Source organism: Oncorhynchus tshawytscha, linkage group LG06 (assembly GCF_018296145.1).
Source record: "Oncorhynchus tshawytscha isolate Ot180627B linkage group LG06, Otsh_v2.0, whole genome shotgun sequence".
Lineage (NCBI taxonomy): Eukaryota > Metazoa > Chordata > Actinopteri > Salmoniformes > Salmonidae > Oncorhynchus > Oncorhynchus tshawytscha.
In genome coordinates, this window is record NC_056434.1 from 20,501,123 (window position 1) to 20,527,481 (window position 26,359).

Below are 26,359 nucleotides of genomic sequence, written 5' to 3' on the forward strand. Positions count from 1 at the left end.
AGGTCCCCCCGTGTGGTTCTGGGATTTTTGCTCACCGTTCTTGTGATCATTTTGACACCACGGGGTGAGATCTTGCGTGGAGCCCCAGATCGAGGGAGATTATCAGTGGTCTTGTATGTCTTCCATTTCCTAATAATTGCTCCTACAGTTGATTTCTTCAAACCAAGCTGCTTACCTATTGCAGATTCAGTCTTCCCAGCCAGGTGCAGGTCTACAATTTTGTTTCTGGTGTCCTTTGACAGCTCTTTGGTCTTGGCCATAGTGGAGTTTGGAGTGTGACTTTTTGAGGTTGTGGACAGGTGTCTTTTATACTGATAACAAGTTCAAACAGGTGCCATTAATACAGGTAACGAGTGGAGGACAGAGGAGCCTCTTAAAGAAGAAGTTACAGGTCTGTGAGAGCCAGAAATCTTGCTTGTTTGTAGGTGACCAATTACTTATTTTCCACCATAATTTGCAAATAAATTCATTAAAAATCCTACAATGTGATTTTCTGGATTTTTTTTCTCATTTTGTCTGTCATAGTTGAAGTGTCCCTATGATGACAATTACAGGACTCTCTCATCTTTTTAAGTGGGAGAACTTGCACAATTGGTGACTGACTAAATACTTTTTTGCCCCACTGTAATACCAAATACTTTTAGACTTTTACTCAAGTCGTTTTTTACTGGGTGACTTTCACTTTTACTTGAATAATTTTCCATTAAGGTATCTTTACTTTTACTCAAGTATGACAATTGGGTACTTTTTCCACCACTGGTCCTTTGGCAGGGCATGCAAACCAGTTAGCTGTGCATCCTGCTGGAAGCATGCATGCATGGTCAATCCGTATAGGGCTTTCTGTCTACAACGGTTATGATCCTTTGAACGCATTGGAGGCGATGAAACAATGGAGCCCCATTCAATGAAGGGAAGCATAGTGGTCTGAGAGGCGATTTGCAGGAGGAGTTTGGCAAAAGGGGGCATTATTTGATGACATAATTGTAATCCAAACCCAACCTTAATTTAGGCCTACTTGTGACACACTGAGGTTCCAAACCACGTTTTAGACGAGACTGACTTTATGACCAAAATTATCCTATTTACACTTTTTAGTACATTTTGACACTAGAATACATGTTTCTGACTCATTTTGATGCCAATTGGGCCGTTTTCAAAATGATTAGTTGGGTTTTAGTGCCAGTTGCTCTTTAATCTCATAATACATTTTCCTAATTTATTCCCATGTGTTATAATATAACATGTCCATGTCTTGTCATGTACAGTAATGTGTATGATGAAAATATCACATCTAACAATAACATAAAAACTCAGAAGCAAGCATGTCATATTAACACACACTATTTGGGGCATCAGTTGTGACAGCCTTCATTGAATTGTAGCCTTCTTCTGTAGTCTCTCGTCAACTGAAATGTTGGCTAGCGGAGGCGGATGAGTGTATCAGCGCTAAGCCAATGGGCACAGCCGAGGGGGCGGTATATATGGTAATTTACAAATGGGCTGCAGCCAGCTGTTGCTGCCGGAGATGTGCGCGATGTTGGAAGGAGCGCTCCTGAATCATCATCCTCTAGCATCAAGTGGACACCTCTAGCAACGGAACTGCGTATTCTCTTCACTTCAACGAGGACGAAGAGCTCTTGAATAATTTTGAGACAGGAAACAAACTAGTAATATACTCTGCTGTCGTATTTCTCAGTAAATACCGGGTCAAACGCAGAGCCTACAGTAAAGAAAAAGGGAAAAACGTGACACTGGAGAAACATCAAAGAATAGGTGAGCTAAGCGCATACCTTTGTTGTTTTCCTCTGTCAAAACAACATTTAACACAGTTACTCTCCGAGTTGCCTAAAATACATGTTATATTCTGAGGATACTGTAAGTTGTTGCATAGTCACATGCTATTACTATGTAAGTAACTTAGATAGATACTTAGGAATGCCTAACTCTGGGACAGGGCTATTATTAACCGAGTATTTTTGAATGACGTCAGCAATTCAGTCATTATTTGGCAGTCTTATTTATTATTAGCAACAACACACGCAGGCCTCACAGCTGTATTTATAGTGCTGTTGCCCAGTTGTATAATTACGTAAGACTGTCATGTGCCTGCGTATGCTGTGCTTGACACAGTATTTCACTTGTTACATTTAATGGGCAATCACCAGTAGGTCTGTTTTTATTGATGGTTTCATTTTGGTGGAAAGAGATAGATAGTTATAACCCCCTGATAGGATCAAATATATGATTTTTCAAAATGTTAGCAAGAAGCTAATAGTAGTGTTCGAGCAGTTGAAAAGTGAGATGTCATCCAATGAAGTAAAAGTAATGGAAAAAGTAGGCCTAGGCTAATGCTTGCATGATAAATAGTAATACATGTTCATTCTATAGCTGTATTCCACTGAGTCATACCTCAGTCAGATCATATTTGTGTTAGAATTGAAGATGAAAGGAAAGGGATAGCAAGAGTAATGCCCCAAGTATACCCAACAAGACATGACACTTTCAGCTAATTTATCTACACATCATAATAATGACTGACAAATATAACATTTATAGTGTGCATAAATAATGGATATTTGGGGTGAGGGGTGTATTGTGTGTGTTGTTATTTCATTCCCATTGCATGTACAACATTTTGTTAAGTAATGCATATGTTATGGTGCATTTCTAAATGCTAGAGAACATTTATACACTGTTTTTTGTAAGCACTACATCTATTGTAGATGATGCCAGTGGCTTAGTGGGTGTAAATGATACTGTCACAATAGGGAGGCAAGCTTTTCTATCCTGATGGAAAGATTCTCTGTGCTGCAAATATGTTAAGTGGAATCTGGTCCAGTGGCTGTTTAAATGCATTTGCTTTATCCTTACACTTTAATCTCATTCAGTTTTGCAAAAATCTTAACTTGCATCCAAGCATTGCCAACAGAGAGTGTGCAAACAACCATAGAAATACACACATTATGTGGTTAGGATCCATAAAGAAAAACATGTATTCAAAGTAGAATATTTAAGAATCAACAGTTTTCTGTAAAATACTGAAATATTTCAGATGCTCAATTGCAACAAATACAGTGCCTTGCGAAAGTATTCGGCCCCCTTGAACTTTGCGACCTTTTGCCACATTTCAGGCTTCAAACATAAAGATATAAAACTGTATTTTTTTGTGAAGAATCAACAACAAGTGGGACACAATTATGAAGTGGAACGACATTTATTGGATATTTCAAACTTTTTTAACAAATCAAAAACTGAAAAATTGGGCGTGCAAAATTATTCAGCCCCCTTAAGTTAATACTTTGTAGCGCCACCTTTTGCTGCGATTACAGCTGTAAGTCGCTTGGGGTATGTCTCTATCAGTTTTGCACATCGAGAGACTGAAATTTTTTCCCATTCCTCCTTGCAAAACAGCTCGAGCTCAGTGAGGTTGGATGGAGAGCATTTGTGAACAGCAGTTTTCAGTTCTTTCCACAGATTCTTGATTGGATTCAGGTCTGGACTTTGACTTGGCCATTCTAACACCTGGATATGTTTATTTTTGAACCATTCCATTGTAGATTTTGCTTTATGTTTTGGATCATTGTCTTGTTGGAAGACAAATCTCCGTCCCCGTCTCAGGTCTTTTGCAGACTCTATCAGGTTTTCTTCCAGAATGGTCCTGTATTTGGCTCCATCCATCTTCCCATCAATTTTAACCATCTGCCCTGTCCCTGCTGAAGAAAAGCAGGCCCAAACCATGATGCTGCCACCACCATGTTTGACAGTGGGGATGGTGTGTTCAGGGTGATGAGCTGTGTTGCTTTTACGCCAAACATAACGTTTTGCATTGTTGCCAAAAAGTTCAATTTTGGTTTCATCTGACCAGAGCACCTTCTTCCACATGTTTGGTGTGTCTCCCAGGTGGCTTGTGGCAAACTTTAAACAACACTTTTTATGGATATCTTTAAGAAATGGCTTTCTTCTTGCCACTCTTCCATAAAGGCCAGATTTGTGCAATATACGACTGATTGTTGTCCTATGGACAGAGTCTCCCACCTCAGCTGTAGATCTCTGCAGTTCATCCAGAGTGATCATGGGCCTCTTGGCTGCATCTCTGATCAGTCTTCTCCTTGTATGAGCTGAAAGTTTAGAGGGACGGCCAGGTCTTGGTAGATTTGCAGTGGTCTGATACTCCTTCCATTTCAATATTATCGCTTGCACAGTGCTCCTTGGGTTGTTTAAAGCTTGGGAAATCTTTTTGTATCCAAATCCGGCTTTAAACTTCTTCACAACAGTATCTCGGACCTGCCTGGTGTGTTCCTTGTTCTTCATGATGCTCTCTGTGCTTTTAACGGACCTCTGAGACTATCACAGTGCATGTGCATTTATACGGAGACTTGATTACACACAGGTGGATTGTATTTATCATCATTAGTCATTTAGGTCAACATTGGATCATTCAGAGATCCTCACTGAACTTCTGGAGAGAGTTTGCTGCACTAAAAGTAAAGGGGCTGAATAATTTTGCACGCCCAATTTTTCAGTTTTTGATTTGTTAAAAAAGTTTGAAATATCCAATAAATGTCGTTCCACTTCATGATTGTGTCCCACTTGTTGTTGATTATTCACAAAAAATACAGTTTTATATCTTTATGTTTGAAGCCTGAAATGTGGCAAAAGGTCGCAAAGTTCAAGGGGGCCGAATACTTTCGCAAGGCACTGTATGTGTTTATTGCATACTGAACAGTTCAAATTATTTGCATGACTTGACAACCTCTGTGTTTGTTATTCTTGTGGTCAAGTTGCTTTTCCATGGACAGCAATATGTTTGTTCTGAAAGAGAGCATCTTTGACCTCTTCGTTTCATAATAAAACCACAAAATGTGGTCACTCAGTATTGAACCTGTTGCCCCTTGTGCAGTCATCATGAGTACCTCACTGTCTCTCTCTGAAGTTTTCTAAGCTGAGACATGACAGTATAGTCTTGACATGACACTACTGTGGTCATCAAAAATCCCAAAGCCAGTCCAGAAAAATTAGTTGTCCTACCCATAGTATGTTTCTATTCTGTCTCAATCCAAAATATCCAGGAAATTAAATTATCTCCAGTTAAAATTAGCCAAATATTTTCACACCTCAGTTTTGCAAAGGTCCAGCCAGGGAGTGATTGAATATGACGAAGCGTATGAACTTTCTGACCCTGCTATATCACTAGATTTTAAATACACATGGGGTAAAATGTTGATTTTTCAACCATAAATCAGTCTCACAAATTTATACTATATAAAAAATATAGATTTCTGTCTTTATCCCAGATTTCATGCAAACCTTAATGTGTGATACATTCAGCAATAAATTAAGTGTTATCTTCATGCCTCACAAGTATTTTTTTACATTTCCAATTTTTATAATTGAGGTTTGTTGATGATAATTGTGTAGAGTCAATAAATGTTTGCGTCGGCATGGTTGCCTTGGCTTAGGGGCTTTATGTATTGGGTTATGCAAATAGGATTCCTGCCTTCTATTTTGAGACCTGGTTTCTCATCTTGACATTGAGCTGAAATGACTGGCAGAAGCATCAACAACTAATACCGAAAAAATGTGTTGGGCTTTGGACTGGTCAGGTGCCATATGCTCTGCTTGTATGCTTATTTCAAGCTAATATGGTATGGTAGTTGGATCATACTGTAACCTAAACCTATGCTTCTCTATTCAAAGTTATACGCCTAAAAGGGTAAATATATAGTTATTGCAAAGAGTAAACATTAGCACAAAACATATTTATTTTTGATGGAATGTGCATGACACAGTTATGATCGTCGTGTAAAGATACAGTAAGTATCAGTGTTCATGAGTAAGTTCCCATTTAACATTCACTGGAATTAACATTCAGTGTGTTAGTGAGAAGTAACGCCTCTGTATCAAGTCCCCCACTCATGAAGTAGTGCTACAGCTTTGACTGGTAATGACACAACAGTTTGTTGTTGGTGTTCACCCCGTGTTGTCTCAGTGAGACACTCAGCAATTAGTCTTTACCTGTCTCCAGGGACTGCAGGGTGTCTTTGGGAGAGAGAGCCTGACTGTGTTAGAGGCCTGCTCTGTTAGTGTGTAATGGTCTCGTTTCCACTGTCTGGCCTCCGGGAAGATGTCAGAGGAAGCTGCTCACAGTCCCTAGGAGCTGTAGACCCTGTATGTGTGCAATTATTGCACTATTCCCTCAGAACAGCCTCAATTCATCGGGGCATGGACTCTACAAGGTGTCGAAACTGTTCCACGGGGATGCTGGCCCATGTTGACTCCAATGCTTCCTATAGTTGTGTGAAGTTGGCTGGGTGTCCTTTGGGTGGTGGACCATTCTTGATACACACAGGAAACTGTTGAGCATGAAAAATCCAGCTACGTTGCAGTTCTTGACACAAACCGGTTCGTCTGGCACCCACTACCATACGCCATTCAAGGACACTTACATCTTTTGTCTTGCCCATTCACCCTCTGAATGACACATATACACAATCCATGTCTCAATTGTCTCAAGGCTTACAAATCTTTTATTAACCTGTCTCCTCCCCTTCATCTACACTGATTGAAGTTCATTCAACAAGTGACATCAATAAAGGATCATAGCTGGTCCTGGTCGTAGATACCAGGATCTCTGGAGTGTAAAAAAGTGTATGTATAGGGTCATCGGAAATTAAGACCATAAAATGTGGTCATTAGCTCCCAAGGCAGCCAAATGTATATTCTCATCAACACTCCAATGATTTTACAGACAGTGAAACTCTTGCTGACAGCTACATTGCTGTCTTACTTAGCTGTTTTTAGCCTTTTTGAGACCTTGAGCAGCAGTTGTCATACAGACTGCATTATCCAGAAGTAGGTGACATTAGGCGTGTGCGGATTTGCTGGCAGTAGTGTTTTGAGAAACATTCAAAACCACTCTGAGAAGGCCAAGTCCTCACCGTTAGGGGAGGTAAATGCTATATTTGCCTGGCTGTGTGAGAGGGGAGGTTGTTTGTGGTGAGAAGTTATATCTGAGAGAAAGGAACTTTTTGTAAACCCCTATGTGATAAAGATCTCTAGCTTCTCTTTAGCTCAGATCGCCCACTTCCCTCTATTCTCTTAATTTACATCTGAGGTGAGATACTATTTTCTGCAGAAGAAAATGTAGGCCTACTACATTCCAAAAAAACGCTGGTTTGTTTGGTTGACCCAACTGCTGGTTTGTTTGGTTGACCCAACTGCTGGGTTGCAGGCGTTGGTTCACTTAGTTGGGTTCTTTTCTATAAAAACTGCTTGGTTATTAGTGCTGGGTTATTGAGATCTGACCCAGCGGGTCAGTAGGCTCGAGGCGTAGTTTAGTAGGGGCGTGGCATTCAGACAGTTCTTTTTAACCACCCATGAGGGTAAATGTCATTCCTGTTCATCTGTTTTGTTGCATAGTTGTCAAATCAAATCAAATGTATTTATATAACCCTTCGTACATCAGCTGATATCTCAAAGTGCTGTACAGAAACCCAGCCTAAAACCCCAAACAGCAAGCAATGCAGGTGTAGAAGCACGGTGGCTAGGAAAAACTCCCTAGAAAGGCCAAAACCTAGGAAGAAACCTAGAGAGGAACCAGGCTATGTGGGGTGGCCAGTCCTCTTCTGGCTGTGCCGGGTGGAGATTATAACAGAACATGGCCAAGATGTTCAAATGTTCATAAGTGACCAGCATGGTCAAATAATAATAATCACAGGCAGAACAGTTGAAACTGGAGCAGCAGCACGGCCAGGTGGACTGGGGACAGCAAGGAATCATCATGCCAGGTAGTCCTGAGGCATGGTCCTAGGGCTCAGGTCCTCCGAGAGAGAGAAAGAAAGAGAGGAAGAGAGAATTAGAGAGAGCACACTTAAATTCACACAGGACACCGGATAGGACAGGAGAAGTACTCCAGATTTAACAAACTGACCCTAGCCCCCCGACACATAAACTACTGCAGCATAAATACTGGAGGCTGAGACAGGAGGGGTCAGGAGACACTGTGGCCCCATCCGATGATACCCCCGAATAGGGCCAAACAGGAAGGATATAATCCCACCCACTTTGCCAAAGCACAGCCCCCACAACACTAGAGGGATATCTTCAACCACCAACTTACCATCCTCAGACAAGGCCGAGTATAGCCCACAAAGATCTCCCAAGGGGGGGCGCCAACCCAGACAGGAAGATCACGTCAGTGACTCAACCCACTCAAGTGACGCACCCCTCCTAGGGACGGCATGAAAGAGCACCAGTAAGCCAGTGACTCAGCCCCTGTAATTGGGTTAGAGGCAGAGAATCCCAGTGGAAAGAGGGGAACCGGCCAGGCAGAGACAGCAAGGGTGGTCGTTGCTCCAGAGCCTTTCCGTTCACCTTCACACTCCTAGGCCAGACTACACTCAATCATATGACCCACTGAAGAGATGAGTCTTCAGTAAAGACTTAAAGGTTGAGACCGAGTCTGCGTCTCTCACATGGGTAGGCAGACCATTCCATAAAAATGGAGCTCTATAGGAGAAAGCCCTGCCTCCAGCTGTTTGCTTAGAAATTCTAGGGACAATTAGGAGGCCTGCGTCTTGTGACCGTAGCGTACGTGTAGGTATGTACGGCAGGACCAAATCTGAGAGATAGGTAGGAGCAAGCCCATGTAATGCTTTGTAGGTTAGCAGTAAAACCTTGAAATCAGCCCTTGCCTTGACAGGAAGCCAGTGTAGGGAGGCTAGCACTGGAGTAATATGGTCAATTATTTTGGTTCTAGTCAGGATTCTAGCAGCCGTATTTAGCACTAACTGAAGTTTATTTAGTGCTTTATCCGGGTAGCCGGAAAGTAGAATATTGCAGTAGTCTAACCTAGAAGTAACAAAAGCATGGATTAATTTTTCTGCATCATTTTTGGACAGAAAGTTTCTGATTTTTGCAATGTTACGTAGATGAAAAAAAGCTGTCCTTGAAACAGTCTTGATATGTTCGTCAAAAGAGAGATCAGGGTGCAGAGTAACGCCGAGGTCCTTCACAGTTTTATTTGAGACGACTGTACAACCATTAAGATTAATTGTCAGATTCAACAGAAGATCTCTTTGTTTCTTGGGTCCTAGAACAAGCATCTCTGTTTTGTCCGAGTTTAAAAGTAGAAAGTTTGCAGCCATCCACTTCCTTATGTCTGAAACACAGGCTTCTAGCGAGGGCAATTTTCATATTTCATGTTTCATTGAAATGTACAGCTGTGTGTCATCCGCATAGCAGTGAAAGTTAACATTATGTTTTCATCCCCAAGAGGTCAAATATATAGTGAAAACAATAGTGGTCAGACTCAGGACAACTGAGCTTTGAAGGAATAAGCAGATTTAAAGAGGAGTCTGTAATTTGCTTTCTAATAATCATGATCTTTTCCTCAAATAAGTTCATGAATTTATTTCTGCTGAAGTGAAAGCCATCCTCTCTTGGGAAATGTTGTCACATGTGAAGGTTGGATATTACATTTTTTGTAGTTTCAATGATGCTTACAGAAGTGTATGTTCTTCCTGAAAGTCTATGTAAATCCCATTGTTGGGATGCAATAAGGTGGTATATCTTATTATAATACGTAATAAATAATCAAAATATTAAAGAAGAATGTGTAAAAAAAAAAAGAAGGAAAAATTGACTTTGCATTATGCAAACTTAACCTACATTTATTCTTATTGGTTGCCAATACGAGCTTGCTGAAAGCCACGCCCCTACAAGCCACACCTCATGAAAATACACTAAAGATTGCATTAAAAAAGAAACAGCTGCTAGGTCAACCCAGCATGAGAGTAAAACATATCCAAATGATGCTTAAATTAACCCATGTTTGGGTAATCCCAACATCCCAACATGTTGGGTTATTCACGCAACCCAATTAGCTATGTCAAAATAAGCTGTGTTCTGTCCACTATTTAACCAGTGCTGGATTACCAAATAACTCAAATTGGGTTGTTTTTAGCCCATCATTTTTATAGAGTGTATTCATGTACAGTGTTATGGCCTGGCTCATAGTTCGTAACAACAAAAATAAACCACGCCTGACTTAAATGTTAAAAGTAATACATGTATTAAACTAAATAATGCTAAATACAAAAATATAACATAAACAATGTAGGATCAGTAGTGTGTGGTGAAAACAAACTAAAAACCCAAAAGGTGGTGGAAGCCAACCTGCCAGTCAGGGAAGAGAGAGTGTTGGCTGATGTGTTCACCCTTAATAGCCTGTAGGCCAAGCCTTCCCAGGTGCGCCACATCAACTGACAATCCTCCCAGCTCTGCCCACTGGGCTCCTGCAAAATGCATCCCAACAGACAGGGTGGGAGGGATGTCACTACAGTTGGTTGTATAGTGTAATGGCGCCACAGTTATTTTCATTCAGTACAATGCAAGGTGATGCAATCATAAATGGTGCAGTCATTTGGTGTGTTCTTGGTGGATGTCTTGTTTTTATGCAATCCAATATCAGAGCAGTTACTACTAATTTGGCCCAGTATCTGTTACTAGTACGCTGCACTATAGATTTATGAGACTTGTCTTCTTTCTAATTCTGTCAGTCTTAATAAAGCGGTATTATTCGTAAAGAGTTTTCATTCATAGAACATTTTGTGAGTGCCAACGATATATGAATGAAAACATTGATTCTGTTGTGTTTTACAGTTTGATAAGTGAGAGTGTCTTGTCTGTAGAGGCTGACTCCAGTGGATACTTTATAAGGTAATGATAGGTGCACAGAGGTGGATTCCTCAGAAATGCCCATAGTGCCTGTGTGCCAAGCATGGGCGAGGGGGCAGCGGGCACTCTGGGGGACTCTGGGGGTCGTGGGAACACCGGCACCATATCCGTTCACTCACAATTTGGATGTGACCTCTAAATATAGAGGAGGTCATACATGCCCAATTTGAGAGGAAAACGAGGGGAATACTCCTCTGGGCTTTGCATCAGTAGAGACAGTACAGTTCAGTCAGCTGCTTAGACAGCCTGCAGCTACGGCCAATCCAGCTGAGGATAGGGATGCAGAGAGCTGCAATAGGCCTCACTTTCTGATCTCAACAATCAACTTATCTCAATCAATAAAACACAAACATTTTGTGTGATATACGACCGGTATTGTTATCAGTTACTTTGCAGTAAGGTGCCGAATGTGATTTCTTGATCTGTAACTTATTGGTGTGCTAACAATACAAGCGTATACTGTACCTTAAAGGGCAACTCCGCAACATTTCAACCTCAAACTCATTATCTTCAGCACCATACCAGTGTCTATAATACAGTGCATTAGGAAAGTAGTCAGACCCCTTCCATTTTTCCACATTTTGTTACATTACAGCCTTATTTTAAAATGGATGAAATATATAATTTTCCTCATCAATCTGCACACAATACCCCATAATGACAAAGCGAAAACAGGTTTTTATACAGTTTTTGCAAATGTATTAAAACTCAATAACCACAAATACCTTATTTACATAAGTATTCTGACCCTTTCCTATGAGACTCGAAATTGAGCTCAGGTGCATCCTCTTTCCCTTGAGCATCCTTGAGATGTTCATACAACTTGGTTGGAGTCAACCTGTGGTAAATTCAATTGATTGGACATGATTTGGAAAGGCACACAACTGTCTATATAAGGTTCCACAGTTGAAAGTGCATGTCAGAGCAAAAACAAAACCATGCGGTCGAAGGAAAAAAATCTAATCAAACTTTATTTGTCACATGCGCCGAATACAACAAGTATAGCCCTTACTGTGAAATGCTTACTTACAAGCCCTTAACCAACAGTGCAGATGTAGGTAGGGCTGAAGTGACTATGCATAGATAATAAACAGTGAGTAGTAGCAGTGTACAAAACAAATGGAGGGGAGCGGGTGATGTCAATGTAAATAGTCCAGTGGCCATTTGATGAATTGTTCAGCAGTCTTATGGCTTGGGGGTAGAAGCTGTTAAGGAGCCTTTTGGTCCTAGACTTGGCGCTCTGGTACCGCTGTATGTGAAAACGGCGTGTTTCTATGATCTGTGGTTAAAACTGGAAAAAAAGGTCTTAAAAAATGTTTCTCTGTGACATCTGCCTGAACATGGGAGAAGAGGGGGTGGTTTGCAAAACACACTTTAGAAGAGGGGGTGGTCTAAAACACACTTTAGAAGAGGGGGTGGTCTAAAACACACTTTAGAAGAGGGGGTGGTCTAAAACACACTTTATTTTATTTTGCTGTATTCCACCAGGGCCTGTGTTCGACCTTACAGGGAGCTGGCTGGTGTACACTGGTCCTGGGGTAACCCAGACTAGGGGAGTGCCAGCCCTGCATGGGCCTGCTCTAACTTTAGCCCCTATCGCCTCATCAGGGTATAAATAAATAGGCTGCCATGACGAGGGGGAAGGGTTAAAGAAAACAGATGACATTTTCCCATACTGTATGGTGGTTGGTGCTCTTATTTTGATACGGTTGAGTGACAGCACTGTGTATGGACCTACCCTGCACAGAGACTGTTCTCTTGCTTTGTTTGCTCTTTTACATATTATGTCTATCTCTAATAAGCTACCCAGGAAAGGGCTGAAAATAATATATTTAGCCTTAGAAATAAGGTTCTGTCACGTTGTTCGTAATAATGATGGTCGGACCAAGGCGCAGCGTACGTAGAGTTCCACATACTTTTAATGAAACAAGTTAAACCTAAGAAAATACAAAACAAATAAAGAATAAACGAACCGTGAAGACAATGCAGTGATAACAGGCAACTAACATAAACAATATCCCATAACCCACAGGTGGAAAAAATGCTACTTAAGTATGATCCCCAATTAGAGACAACGATAACCAGCCTCTAATTGGGAATCATACAAATCATCAACATAGAAAATTAAACCTAGAACCCCACATAGAAAATATAAACTAGAACAAAAACCCCTAGTCACGACCTGACCTACTCTACCATAGAAAATACAGGTTTTCTATGGTCAGGACATGACAGGTTCATGAAATCAATAACTTGCTGACATCAGATAATATGAATATATTAGCCATTTCTGAGACTCAGTTAGATAATTCATTTGATGATACAGCAGTAGCAATATAAGGATATAACATCTATAGAAGAGACAGAAATGCTTATGGGGGAGGTGTTGCTGTATATATTCAAATCCATATCCCTGTAATGCTTAGAGAGGATCTTATGTCAAGTGTTATTGAAGTGTTGTGGTTGCAGGACTCTCGGCATATCTAAAGCCTTTTCTTTTGGAGTGTTGCTATAGGCCACTAAGTGCTAACAGTCAGTATCTAAATCATTTGTGTGAAATGCTTGATAGTGTATATAATGTGAACAGAGAGGTCTACTTTCTTGGGACCTGGATATTGACTGGTTTTCATCAAGTTGTCAGCTCAACAGGAAGCTTCTCATTGTAACCAGTGCCTGTAATCTTGTTCAGGTTATTAATCAACCTACCATGGTGTTTACAAACACTACAGGAATGAGATATCCACATGTATCGATCACATTCTTACTAATTCTGTAGAACTTTGTTCTAAAGCTGTATCCATACCCATTGGATGCAGTGATCACAATATAGTGGCTATATCCAGGAAAGCCAAAGTTCCAAAAGATGGGCCTAAAATAGAGTATAGAGATCATACAAAAGATTTTGCTGTGACTTATGTGGATGATGTTAAAAATATTTGTTGGTCTGATAAGGAGCATCCAGATCCTGCACTTGATGAATTTATGAAATTGCTTCTTCCAATTGTTGATACACATGGACCTGTTAAGAAACTGACTGTTAGAACTGTTAAGGCTCCATGGATTGATGAGGAATTGAAAAACTGTATGGTTAAAAAAGATTGGGCAAAAGGAGTGGCTAATAAGACTGGCTGCACACCTGCCTGACTGGTTGACTTACTGCAAATTGAGAAATTATGTGACTAAACTCAACAAAAAGAAGAAACTGTATTATGAAGCCAAGATCAATGATGTAAAAAATTATGGAAAAAAACATTTACTTTAAATAAAATTATGGGCAGAAAGACAAGTTCAACTCCATCTTTTATCAAATCAGATGGCTTACTCATCACAAAACCATTTAATTGTTATTTTATTGGCAAAGTGGGCAAACTTAGTCAGGAAATGCAAACAACGAACAGTGAGCCATGGTATTCATACATAAAGAAACGAATAATGAAAGAAAAGCATTACAAGTTTGAATTTTGTAAAGTTAGTGTGGGAGAGGTGGAAAAATGATTGTTATCAATCAATAATGACAAACCTCCTGGCATTGACAACTTAGATGGAAATCTAGTGAGGATAGTAGCTGACTCTATAGCCACTCCTCTCTGTCATATATTTAATCTGATCCTAGAGGAATGTCTTTGTCCTCAGGCCTGGAGGGAGGCAAAAGTAATTCCACTGCCCAAGAGTGGTAAAGCGGCCTTTGCTGGTTCTTGCTGCCAGCTCTTAGCAAACTGTTGGAAAAAATGGTGTTTGACCAAATACAATGCTATTTCTCTGTAAACAAATTAACAACAGACTTTCAGCATGCTTGTAGAAAAGGGCACTCAACATGTACTGCACTGGCGCAAATTACTGATGATTGGTTGAAAGAAATTGATAATAAGAAGATTGTGGGAGCTGTAATGTTAGATTTAAGTGTAGTCTTTGATATTATTGAGCATAACCTGTTGTTGAAAACCTTGTGTTATGGCTTTTCAACCTATGCCATATCTTGGATGTAGAGCTATCTATCTAACAGAACTCAAAGCGTTTTCTTTAATGAAAGCTTCTCTAATGTCAAATGTAAAGTGTGTTGTACCACAGGGCAGCTCTCTAGGCCCTCTACTATTTTAAATTTGAACAATGACCTGCCACTGGCATGTGTGTCCATGTACGCTGATGATTCAACCATATACACATCAGCAACCACAGCTAATGAAGTCACTGAAACCCTTAACTTCTTACGCCTGAAATCCCGTAAACTGGATTGATTTGACAACAGCCAGTGAAAGTGCAAGGCGTCAAATTCAAACAACAGAAATCTCATATTTAAAATTCCTCAAACATACAAGTATTATACACCATTTTAAAAATAAACGTGTTGTTAATCCCACCACTGTGTCCGATTTCAAAAAGGCGAAAGCACACCATCTGATTATGCTAGGTCAGCGCCTAGTCACAGAAAAACATTCTAGTCACAGAAAATCATTTTCCAGCCAAAGAGAGGAGTCACAAAAAGCAGAAATAGAGAAAAAATGTATCACTAACCTTTGAGGATCTTCATCAGATGGCACTCATAGGACTTCATGTTACACAATACATGTATGTTTTGTTCGATAAAGTTCATATTTATATCCAAAAATCTCAGTTTACATTGGCGCGTTATGTTCAGTAATGTTTTGCCTCTAAAACATCTGATGATTTTGCAGAGAGCCACATCAATTTACAGGAATACTCATCATAAACGTTGGTAAAAGATACAAGTGTTATGCATAGAATTAAAGATATACTTCTCTTTAATGCAACCGCTGTGTCAGATTTCAAAAAAGCTTATTGGCAAAAGCACACCATGCGATAATCTGAGTACAGCGCTCAGCCACCATACAGATACCCGTCATGTTGTGGAGTCAACAAGAGTCAGAAATAGCATTATAAATATTCACTTACCTTTGATTATCTTCATCGGAATGCACTCCCATGAATCTCAGTTCCACAATAAATGTTTGTTTTGTTCAATAAAGTCCATAATTTATGTCCAAATACCTCCTTTTCGTCCGCGCATTTAGTTCAGTACTCCAAATGCACAACGCGAGCACAAAGTCCAGACGAAAAATCTAAAAAGTTATATTACAGTTTGTAGAAACATGTCAAACGATGTATAGAATCAATCTTTAGGATGTTTTTATCATAAATCTTCAATAATGTTTCAACCGGACAATTCCTTTGTCTTTAGAAATGAAAAGGAACAGAGCTAGCTCTCACGGCCACACGAGACTTAGCTCATGGCATTCTGCCAGAACCCTGGTTCAAACAGCTCTTATTCGCTCCCCCTTCATAGTAGAAGCCTGAAACAAGGTTCTAAAGACTACTGACATCTAGTGGAAGCCTTAGGAAGTGCAATCGGATCAAATGTACACTGTATCTTGGATAGGCAAAGACTTGAAAACCTACAAACCTCAGATTTCTCAGATTTTTGCCTGACAAATGAGTTCTGTTATACTCACAGACATCATTCAAACAGTTTTAGAAACTTAAGAGTGTTTTCTATCCAAATCTACTAATACTAAGCATATCTTAGCTTCTGGGCCTGAGTAGCATGCCGTTTACTCTGGGCACCTTATTCATCCAAGCTACTCAATACTGCCCCCCAGACATAAGAAGTTAACAAAGAGTTGCAGTCTGTTTTCAAATGGGTGGCCAGAAATAAACTGCTCCTGAACATTTCTAAAACTAAGAGCATTGTATTTGGTACAAATCATTTCCTAAGTTCTAGACCTCAGTTGAATCTGGTAATGAATGATGTGGCTGTTGAACAAGTTGAGGAGACTAAATTAGTTGGCGTTACCTTAGAATGTAAACGGTCATTGTCAAAACATATAGATTAAATGGGTGAAAAGATTGAGAGAGGTCTGTCCATAATAAAGAGATGCTCTGCTTATTTGACACCACACTCCAAAAAGCAAGTCCTGCAGGCTCTTGTTTTGTCTTATCTTGATTATTGTTCAGTCTTGGGGTTGAGTGCTGCAAGGAAAGACCTAGATAAGCTGCAGCTGGACCAGAACAGAGAGGCACATCTTGCTCTTCATTGTAATCAGAGGGCTGATATAAATACTATGCATGCCAGTCTCCCTTGGCTAAGAGTTGAGGAGAGACTGACTGCATCACTTCTTCTTTTTGTAAGAAACATTAATGTGTTGAAAATCCCAAATTGTTTGCATAGTCAACTTACAGCTCTGACACACACACTTACCCCACAAGAGGGGGTATTTACACAGTCCCCAAATCCAGAACAAATTCAAGAAAGCGTAGAGTATTACATAGAGCTATTATTGCATGGAACTCCGTTCCATCTCATATTGCTCAAATAAACAGCAAACCTGGTTTAAAGAATTACGGCACAACGCCTCTCCCCTATTTGACCTAGATTGTTTGTGTGTATGTATTGATATGTAGGCTACGTGTGCCTTTTTTATGTGTATGTAGTTCTGTCCTTGAGCTGTTCTTGTCTATTAATATTCTTTATTATGTCATGTTTCATGTTTTGTGTGGACCCCAGGAAGAGTAGCTGCCGCTTTTGAACAGCTAATGGGGATCCTAATAAAATACCAAAGTGCAGTGGTCTCAACCATATGGTTTGCTTTTTGAAAGTTTGTCAGGTTTGATTGTGTAATTGTTTGTTGATGTTGCCATGAGATCTACAAGAGATTATTTATCGCAATGGGATATCCTGGTGAAATGTTCTCTCTATTATGTGATGAAAAGGTGATGAGTTAAAATGATTGAGTTTTGATGAAAATGTGATCTTTTTTCACAGTGTAAAGCCACCTGTCAGACTGCGATCACAATGGGAAGGAAAAAAATACAAATCTCTCGTATCCTGGACCAGCGGAATAGACAAGTACAACTCTTTGATTATTTCTATCACTTTCCATCATTATTGTATTTGCCATGGTTTAGTTAAACAGTCCCACATAATAAATAATACATTGAACCAATATGTTTCTGTCCCCAGGTTACTTTCACCAAGCGTAAGTTTGGCCTGATGAAGAAGGCGTATGAGCTGAGTGTGTTGTGTGACTGTGAGATTGCCCTCATCATCTTCAACAGCACCAACCGTCTGTTCCAGTACGCCAGCACTGACATGGACAAGGTCCTACTCAAGTACACAGAGTACAGCGAGCCTCACGAGAGTAGGACCAACACAGACATAATGGAGGTATAAATACATTATTAGGTCCACACATTACTCAACATGTTCTCCTATACAGTATGTATGTATAGTCATTTGTTATGTCCAAGGTTCCAATTACATTAATTCCCAATGAAGTTGAGATAGCTTTGATGTTTAAATGCTTAAACTTATGAAATGCTTACTTGGGCAACCCTATAACGCATTGAAAAAACAATGTTGGTACAGCCCACTTCTGTATCATTAGGTCATCCCAAAGAGGCAATAGTATAAACAGGCTGTGGTATCCTTGAGGTAATGTCTGTGTGCTGCTCTTTTCTCTGTCATGTTGCTGTAGACTCTGAGGAGGAAAGGCCTGGGTCTGGACGGGACAGAGCTGCTGGACACTGAGGAGCCCATGCAGGTTGCAGCAGAGAAGTTCGGTCCACTAAGCGAGGGCATGGACCTCTCCCTAGCCCGCCAGCGCTACTATGTAACTACTCACACTTGTCTTATGAGACACATGCTGTCTGAGCCAAAGGCTGTAAATGGACTAAAGCTGTTTCATTGATTTATTGTATTCAGTGAAGAATGGCAGTTTGAGAAAATGATTCTATTGAACGGTCAAACCATTCATTTGACTCAGTGAGCACATTTTGTACTTAAAGAGATACTTTAGCAGTACAATGCAGCTGCAATAGACCTAACTTTCTGATCTCAACTGAAACAGACACTCTCCCATATTTCTCCTCAGGCCCCCTCCCTGCTCTCACCCGAGGCCCAGTTCCTGGTGACTGCTGGCTGTGAGAATGGATACCCCAACTCGTCCAACCCCAGCCTGAGCTCCCACAGACCCCCTGCCTTCAAGCCACTGGGCCCCAGACCAGGCTCAGTCAGCCCTGCAGGGCCCCACAGCCACGCTACCTTCATGTCTCCACACTCAGGTAAGACCTGGCCCCCTAGTTCTTCTTTGCAAACATTCCTAGAGGGTTAGAGGTACCATTCTTGTCATTGATTGCCTACAGAATGTTAGGCCACCTCAGTGCTGTGCAGCTGGCTGTTCAAACAGGAAGTGTGTGTGTGTGTGTGTGTGTGTGTGTGTGTGTGTGTGTGTGTGTGTGTGTGTGTGTGTGTGTGTGTGTGTGTGTGTGTGTGTGTGTGTGTGTGTGTGTGTGTGTGTGTGTGTGTGTGTGTGTGTGTGTGTGTGTGTGTGTGTGTGTGTGTGTGTGTGTGTGTGTGTGTGTGTGTGTGTGTGTGTGTGTGTGTGTGTGTGCGTGCTTACGTGCTGTGTGAAACAGTCCCCCCACGAGTGAAACAGCGTCTGGAGGCTGATCTTTGGTTTCTGAGCAGTGAGTGTGTTGCACCTGCTGGTCATCTCAGTTGAGCTCAACTCCACTTTTCATACTCTATAGTTAGTAGTAGGGATGCCACTCAATGGTTTGACATTGCAGCTGAACTATGTAGTCAATTAACGCTGCATTTTGAAATGCTTTACACTGTACATTATGATGTTTGTAATTTTCCCTTTTTATCAATACATATCAGACCAAAACATATGTAAAAAAAAATGCTTATGCTTACTGACTTAATGTAGTTATTATCAAGGTGTGAATACATTTTTCATCATGAGGTTAACATTAACAATGTACGTTTTGGTAATCTGAAGTGCCACATGTCTACAAGAGATAAAGTTTAATCCTAAAAAAGAACTTCTGTTTTACAGGTGGAGTGAGTGAGAGAGATTGAGAGAGAGTGAATGAGTGTACTGTCTGTGAGTGAAACATTATTCTACCCACATCTTGTTTCTCACTTCCTATTTCTTTTCTCTCTGTAAAGGTATTGGCTACTCCATATTCTCCCATGGCAACCTGAGCCGGGCCTTGGAGATGAAGACTCCTCCCCCTTTGAACCTGGGCAATGACAACCGGCGGGCAGAGAGCCACCCTGGTATGGGTGGCATTCGCGCCAACCTCAACAGTGCTGTAAGGATCTCTTAAATCCTACTTGTCAGTCATAACAAGAGGTTAGCAGGAGGATTTGCAGTACTGCAGGCTATAGAATATAGTTTCACTATCACTCATGGTCCTTATCAAGGACCAATCAGAGAGCAGGGTTATGACAATGTCATTACAAACGGACCAATCAGAGAGCAGGGTTATGAGGATGTTATTATGATGGACCAATTAAAGAGCAGGGTTATGACGATGTTATTACGAAGGGACCAATCAGAGAGCAGGGTTAAGACGATACCATTACCTAGGGACCAATTAGAGAGCAGGGTTATGATGATGTCATTATGATGGACCAATTAAAGAGCAGGGTTATGACGATGTTATTACGAAGGGACCAATCAGAGAGCAGGGTTAAGACGATGCCATTACCTAAGGACCAATTAGAGAGCAGGGTTATGATGATGTCATTATGATGGACCAATCAGAGAGCAGGGTTATGGTGATTTCATTATGATGGAATAATCAGAGTAGGGTTATGACGATGTCATTATGATTGACCAATCAGAGAGCAGGGTAATGACAGTATCATTATGTTGATGTCATTATGAAGGACCAATCAGAGAGCAGGGTTATGACGATGTCATTATGAAAGGACCAATTAGAGATCAGGGTTATGTTACGGTGACCATATTACCACCACACCGGCAGTCACGAGGCATGACAGCAGTCAAATTCCATGTAATCTCTTAGTCACGGTAACTAGGCTTCTCCAAGCTCTGATGCTGCTGATGGTCAATAGTAGTCTACCAAACTTGATAACTGCCTGGTACTCAGCACTCTATTGTCCCTCTAGTCACTCTGACATCAATGCAAATGTATTCGAAAATCAAATCAAACACTTCATGAGCTCATGTTGCGCAACATTTCTGTAGGCTATGCAATTGCATAAGAAAACAGAGTTTTGATGACCTCTATTAAGGAGGATCCCATCAGTTTATTTCTCAACTTTCTCAACTCCTAATATTAAGCACATTGCTTTGCTTTACAGCAGGAGAATAGCTTATCTGGCTGGCATGAAAATAAACCATGGAATAAGCGTCCTACATTTGCTATTTACAGTGTATTTGGAAAGTATTCAGACCCCTTCTCATTTTCCACGTTTTGTTACGTTACAGCCTTATTCTAAAATGGATAGAATACATTTTTTTCATTTGCAAACAATACCCCATAATGACAAAGTGAAAACCGTTTTTTAGACATTTTTGCAAATGAATAAAAAAACGGAAATACCTTAACATAAGTATTCAGACCCTTTGCTTTGAGACTTGAAATTGAGCTCATGGGCATGTTTCTACAACTTGATTGGAGTCCACCAGTGGTAAATTCAATTGATTGGACATGGTTCTGAATACTCATGTTAATGCGATATTTCATTATTAATTTTTTTCATACATTTGCTAAAATTTCTAAAGACCTGTTTTTGGTTTGTCATTATGGGGTATTGTGTTTAGATTTTAGAATAAGGCTGAAACTTAACAAAATGGGGAAAAAGTCAAGAGGTCTGAATACCGAATGCACTGTAAGGATATAGATGACATGTCTTTTTTCCCCTGCCCCGAGACAGGTGCATGATAATGGTCCATTCTAAATCAAAATTAATTTCACACAATTATTATTTTGTATATGTAAAGACAAGATTAAATCAAGAATAGTCTGATGGGTGACAATGTTAGCCTATCACTTGTTGATGATATATTATCATTTGTGAATAATGCCCAGCTTGTGTGTGTTACGGTTTTCTTGCGGTGAAGGAGAGTCGGACCAAAATGCAGCGTGGTATTCTTGATACATGTTTAATGACGATGAAAAAAACGAACAATACAAAAACAACATAACGTGAAAACCTATACAGCCTATCTGGTGCAAACAAACACAGAGACAGGAACAATCACCCACGACACACTCAAAGAATATGGCTGCCTAAATATGGTTCCCAATCAGAGACAACGATAATCACCTGCCTCTGATTGAGAACCACTTCAGGCAACCATAGACTTTTCTAGATAACCCTACTAAGCCACAATCCCAATACCTACTAAAACCCCAAGACAAAACACACCACATAATAAACCCATGTCACACCCTGGCCTGACCAAAATAATAAAGAAAACACAAAATACTAAGACCAGGGCGTGACAGTGTGCAGTAAGGCAATAAATCATAGTCCCACACCACATGTAGCCTAGCCCATGGGCCTATATGTTTTGATATGGTTTGTAACACAACTAAAGTGGCCATATAACTTCTTAAAATTAAGCACATTCATCCGCTCACAACTGGTGTTGCTGCGCTTATAATGTGAAGAAATAGCCTAATATTTTATCAGCATTGTAAGATACATGTTCTAATCTGTTGCATCAGCCTCTTTTAAAAGGTTTTTGATGTGAGTGGTTGTATTAATTTGGGATCTATCGCATCCCACTGTCACGCCTGCCTCCACTTCCCCTCTCTGGTGCCAGGCTGCCCTTCATTACGTACACCTGTCACCTGTCAGTTGACCAATAGAATACGTTAACCGTTGTACTATGGTGGATAGTAGATTGACATAGGCTAATGCTTTTGCTGTTTGTGAGGCCTACTCATCTTGTTGGCTGACGAAAAATAAATGTGTAGAGTTCTTCTAACATCTTAAATATGCGCCTTGGAATTCGATAAGAAGAACGCTCACAGTTGCATCCCCGATGTGTCTGTCTTCACTTTTAGCCTACTTTGGAGCTGTGGAGCCTGTGAGAAGAACCCGATAATGTGACGGGCATTGGCTTATAAGAATTGTGATATCTGAGAGAGCCATGTGAGTGAGAGGTGCATCGGAACATGTAGCCAGGAGAAGTGAATTATAATTATTATATTCAGCCCAAGGGCACAACGGCCACTGGCCGCATAAGGCATTTATTCTTTTAGGGGGCATTACAGCCACACCAGGGGGTTTCTGTCAAGAAATTTGAGGCATTATCAAGTGCTTGACAACTTGTGAATGAGAGACTGATGAAGTCTGTGCAGCCTGTGCAAGAAACGATGCAGAGCTCATGCCTTTCATGCAACTTTTATCATCATTAGAGTCGCTTCATGTAGCCTTGGAACGTATTCAAAATCTAAACATATAGCTCAATGTTTGTATGACAACTAAAGTTGCATAAATAGCTCTAAATTAAGCATATAGAGGGACCTATTTCTTTGTTAACTACTCAATACAGAATAGCCGCATGTGTGCACGCCCTCAGAAATCGTTTGGAGAAAACATCCTTTCTATTTTATTCAGCTATGTTCAATTGTATTCTTCATACTATAAAATAATGCCATGTAATTCTAAGCAATTCTTGTCTGATAAATGAACTAGTGTAGCCCACAGCCATATTGCATAGCCAGATCAGGACTAACACAAGGACAACTCAGAGTATGCTATTCTGTTCTTCTGAAATATACAACATTTTCTTCATACCATGTTTCTTTAGACCTGTCTAAAATAAATAATGGATTCATTGTGATGGTGTAGAATATATTAAATGGATTTATTTGACTTATTAAAATGTAGATGTTCCAAAGATCTGCATCAGTGGCTTGCTTGTAGGCTATGCGTGGAAGCCAGGAGATGCTAAATGTGTTTATGTTCATTAAAGGTCAATTACCATGAGACCGGCAGTTATTTGCTTGACAATCACCGGCTGACAAAATTCAATGACTGCCACAGCCCCAGTTATGATGACGTCCTAATGATAATGTCATAATGAAGGGACCAATCAGAGAGCAGAGTGATGACGATGTCATTATGATGATGTCATTATGAAGAGACCAATCAGAGATTAGGGTAATGACGATGTCATTACAAAAGGCCAATCAGAGGACCAACCACACTCACGCTTGTACACTATAATTCTCACTCTCACACTTACTCACATGGCCTGTATTTAAGCAATAAGGCCTGAGGGTGTGTGGTATATGGCCAATATACTACAGCCAAGGGTTGTTCTTAGGTAAGATGCAACGCAGAGTGCTAGGTCACAGCCCTTAACAATGGTATATTGGCCATATATCACAAACCCCTGAGGTGCCTTATTGCTATTATAAACTGATTACCAACATAATAAGAGAAGTAGAAATAAATGGTTTGTCATACCCATGATATACGGTCTGATATACCACGGCTTTTAGCCAATCAGCATTCAGGCCTCGAACCACCCAGTTTATAATGTTTTGAACTGATTAACTGCTTCTCTCTCCATGTAATGTTAAGAGAGGCATACTGTACCAGGGTATGCACCCAGGGAACCACATGCTGACCATGGGGAAGGCAGGTCTGCTGGGCCAGAATCTTGGGGGCTACGGCCTCTCTGCTGGACCATCTGGTAAGACTGCAGCTCTGCTCTTCTGACATTTGTAAGTGCTTCTTAGTTAGTGATATAAAATAATCATTCTCCTCTGTCCCAGACTACAGCCACCCAGGTTTCTCCCATGCTGTGAGTCTACAGCGTGGTACAGTGAACCCGTGGCAGACGGCACAACAGCAGGAGCAACATGTACCCCACCTCAGCCCAGCGTAAGACCACTGATATGAAACCTTACTCAATTACTAAGTGTTAAACATTGAACAAGGATGGACCATGATACTGTTGTGATGAGTCTTCTAGTGCCCTTTATAGTAAAAATAGCATGTGGAGATTTATTTCATGCTCTATGTCCCTCAAACTCAACTTTTGACCTCAAAGCCAGTTCCACTGCGTTTTTTCAGTGTTCCCCTCTAATCAGGGACTAATTTAGACCTGGGTGCAATTCATTATCAGGTAGAACAGAAAACCAGCAGGCCTCGGACTTTGTAGGGTATGAGTTGAATACCCCCGCTCTATGTGATGCATATTCTCCTCCCTTTTCTCTGTCTGCTTGCTGTGTACCAGGATGTCCAGCGGAGGGTGCTCTTTTCCCTCTCAGGCCTCCACCCCCACCACTCCTCCTCACCCCTCCCTCAACCTCAGCATCAAATCAGAGCGAGCCTCCCCGGAGCGCATCTGCTCTGCGACCTCTCCGCCGCTGCAACATCTGAGGCAGCACTCTCCAATGAGCACCCCCGATTCTGCTCGCCACACACCCCAGGAACCTTACCCAGCCAATGAGAGAGAGGAATTCCCCAAAGGAGGTTTTCCCTACCCGGCTCAGCAAGGGGCAGAGGAGAAAGGGGGGCTGCCCCTGAGGCAATTAGAAATTAGCGATGGGTGGCAGAGATAGTTGGCAGTGACTACCACACACCATCCACCCTCCTTCAAGCCAAAGCAAGCCTGCCACATGGTTGCCCACTCACAGAGAGAGGAGGATGGGGAGATGAGGTTCATTAATTCACATCATCCCAGAGGAAAGAAAGACCCCCCTTAGAGCTGGGCTGGACTCTCCCTTGTGGGTGATGAAGATGTGTCACTGCCTCTCTGATCCTGATATATTGCTGGGTGTGTTGTTGGGTTTTGTTGGTTTGTCTGTGTGTTGGGGTCAGAGGGTATGTCAAACCACATATCAGTGTAGTTCTCTCATCCTGTTTGAGCTACAGAGCAGAGGGTAAGGGAGATTCAGTCATTTAGCCATGTTCTTAGAGCACTGTGTTTCAGAGTAGTACTTTACATTCAGGTCCCCAGTTACAGTGCCTTCGGAAACTATTCAGACCCCTTGACTTTTTCCACATTTTGTTAGATTACAGTCTTATTCTAAAATGGAATTAAAAAAAAATCATCAATCTACACACAATACCCCATAATGACAAAGCAAAAACAGGTTTTTAGCCATTTTTAACATAAGAATTCAGACCCTTTACTCAGTACTTTGTTGAATCACCTTTTGCAGTGATTACAGCCTTGAGTCTTTTGGGGTATGACGCAACAAGCTTGACACACCTGTATTTTGGGGAGATTCTCCCATTCTTCTCTACAGATCCTCTCAATATCTGTCAGGTTGGATGGGAAGCGTTGCTGCACAGCTATTTTCAGGTCTCTCCAAAGATGTTAGATCGGGTTCAAGTCCGGGCTCTGGCTCGGCCACTCAAGGACATTCAGAGACTTGTCCAAAAACACTCCTGCATTGTGTTGGCTGTCTGCTTAGGATCGTTATCCTGTTGGAAAGTGAATCTTCACCTCAGTCTGAGGTCCTGAGTGCTCTGGAGCAGGTTTTCATCAAGGATATCGCTGTACTTTGCTCCGTTCATCTTTGCCTCGATCCTGACTCGTCTCTCAGTCAATGCCGCTGAGAAACATCCCCATTGCATGATTCTGCCACCACCATGCTTCACCATAGGAATGGTGCTAGGTTTCCTCCAGACGTGACGTGACGCTTGGCATTCAGGCCAAAGTGTTCAATCTTGTTTTCATCAGACCAGAGAATCTTGTTTCTCATGGTCTGAGAGTCTTTAGGTGCCTTTTGGCAAACTCCAAGCAGACTGTCATGTGCATTTTACTGGGGAGTGGCTTCCACCTGGCCACTCTACCATAAAGGCCTGATGGTGGAG

The 26,359-nt window shown here is 41.1% G+C and overlaps 1 protein-coding gene across 1 annotated transcript; it reads left to right on the plus strand.

The window, feature by feature from the left end:
- Window positions 1-1,516: 1,516 nt before the first annotated feature.
- mef2b (myocyte enhancer factor 2b) lies at window positions 1,517-25,584 on the plus strand. The gene is made up of 9 exons (XM_024412506.2): window positions 1,517-1,773; window positions 17,516-17,599; window positions 17,714-17,917; window positions 18,228-18,362; window positions 18,624-18,813; window positions 19,706-19,851; window positions 24,113-24,224; window positions 24,307-24,415; window positions 24,771-25,584. Exons 2-9 carry the CDS (start codon window positions 17,546-17,548, stop codon window positions 25,096-25,098), a joined length of 1,278 nt encoding a protein of 425 aa, XP_024268274.1. The 5' UTR covers window positions 1,517-1,773; window positions 17,516-17,545; the 3' UTR covers window positions 25,099-25,584.
- Window positions 25,585-26,359: the final 775 nt, after the last annotated feature.

What these genes read in the sequence shown, in the direction of transcription:
- mef2b (XM_024412506.2), top strand. Translation starts at nt 17,546, where the DNA reads ATGGGAAGGAAAAAAATACAAATCTCTCGTATCCTGGACCAGCGGAAT. An exon ending in CCAACACAGACATAATGGAG is followed by an intron (nt 17,918 to 18,227) that starts GTATAAATACAT and finishes ATGTTGCTGTAG; the next exon opens with ACTCTGAGGAGGAAAGGCCT. An exon ending in TAGCCCGCCAGCGCTACTAT is followed by an intron (nt 18,363 to 18,623) that starts GTAACTACTCAC and finishes ATTTCTCCTCAG; the next exon opens with GCCCCCTCCCTGCTCTCACC.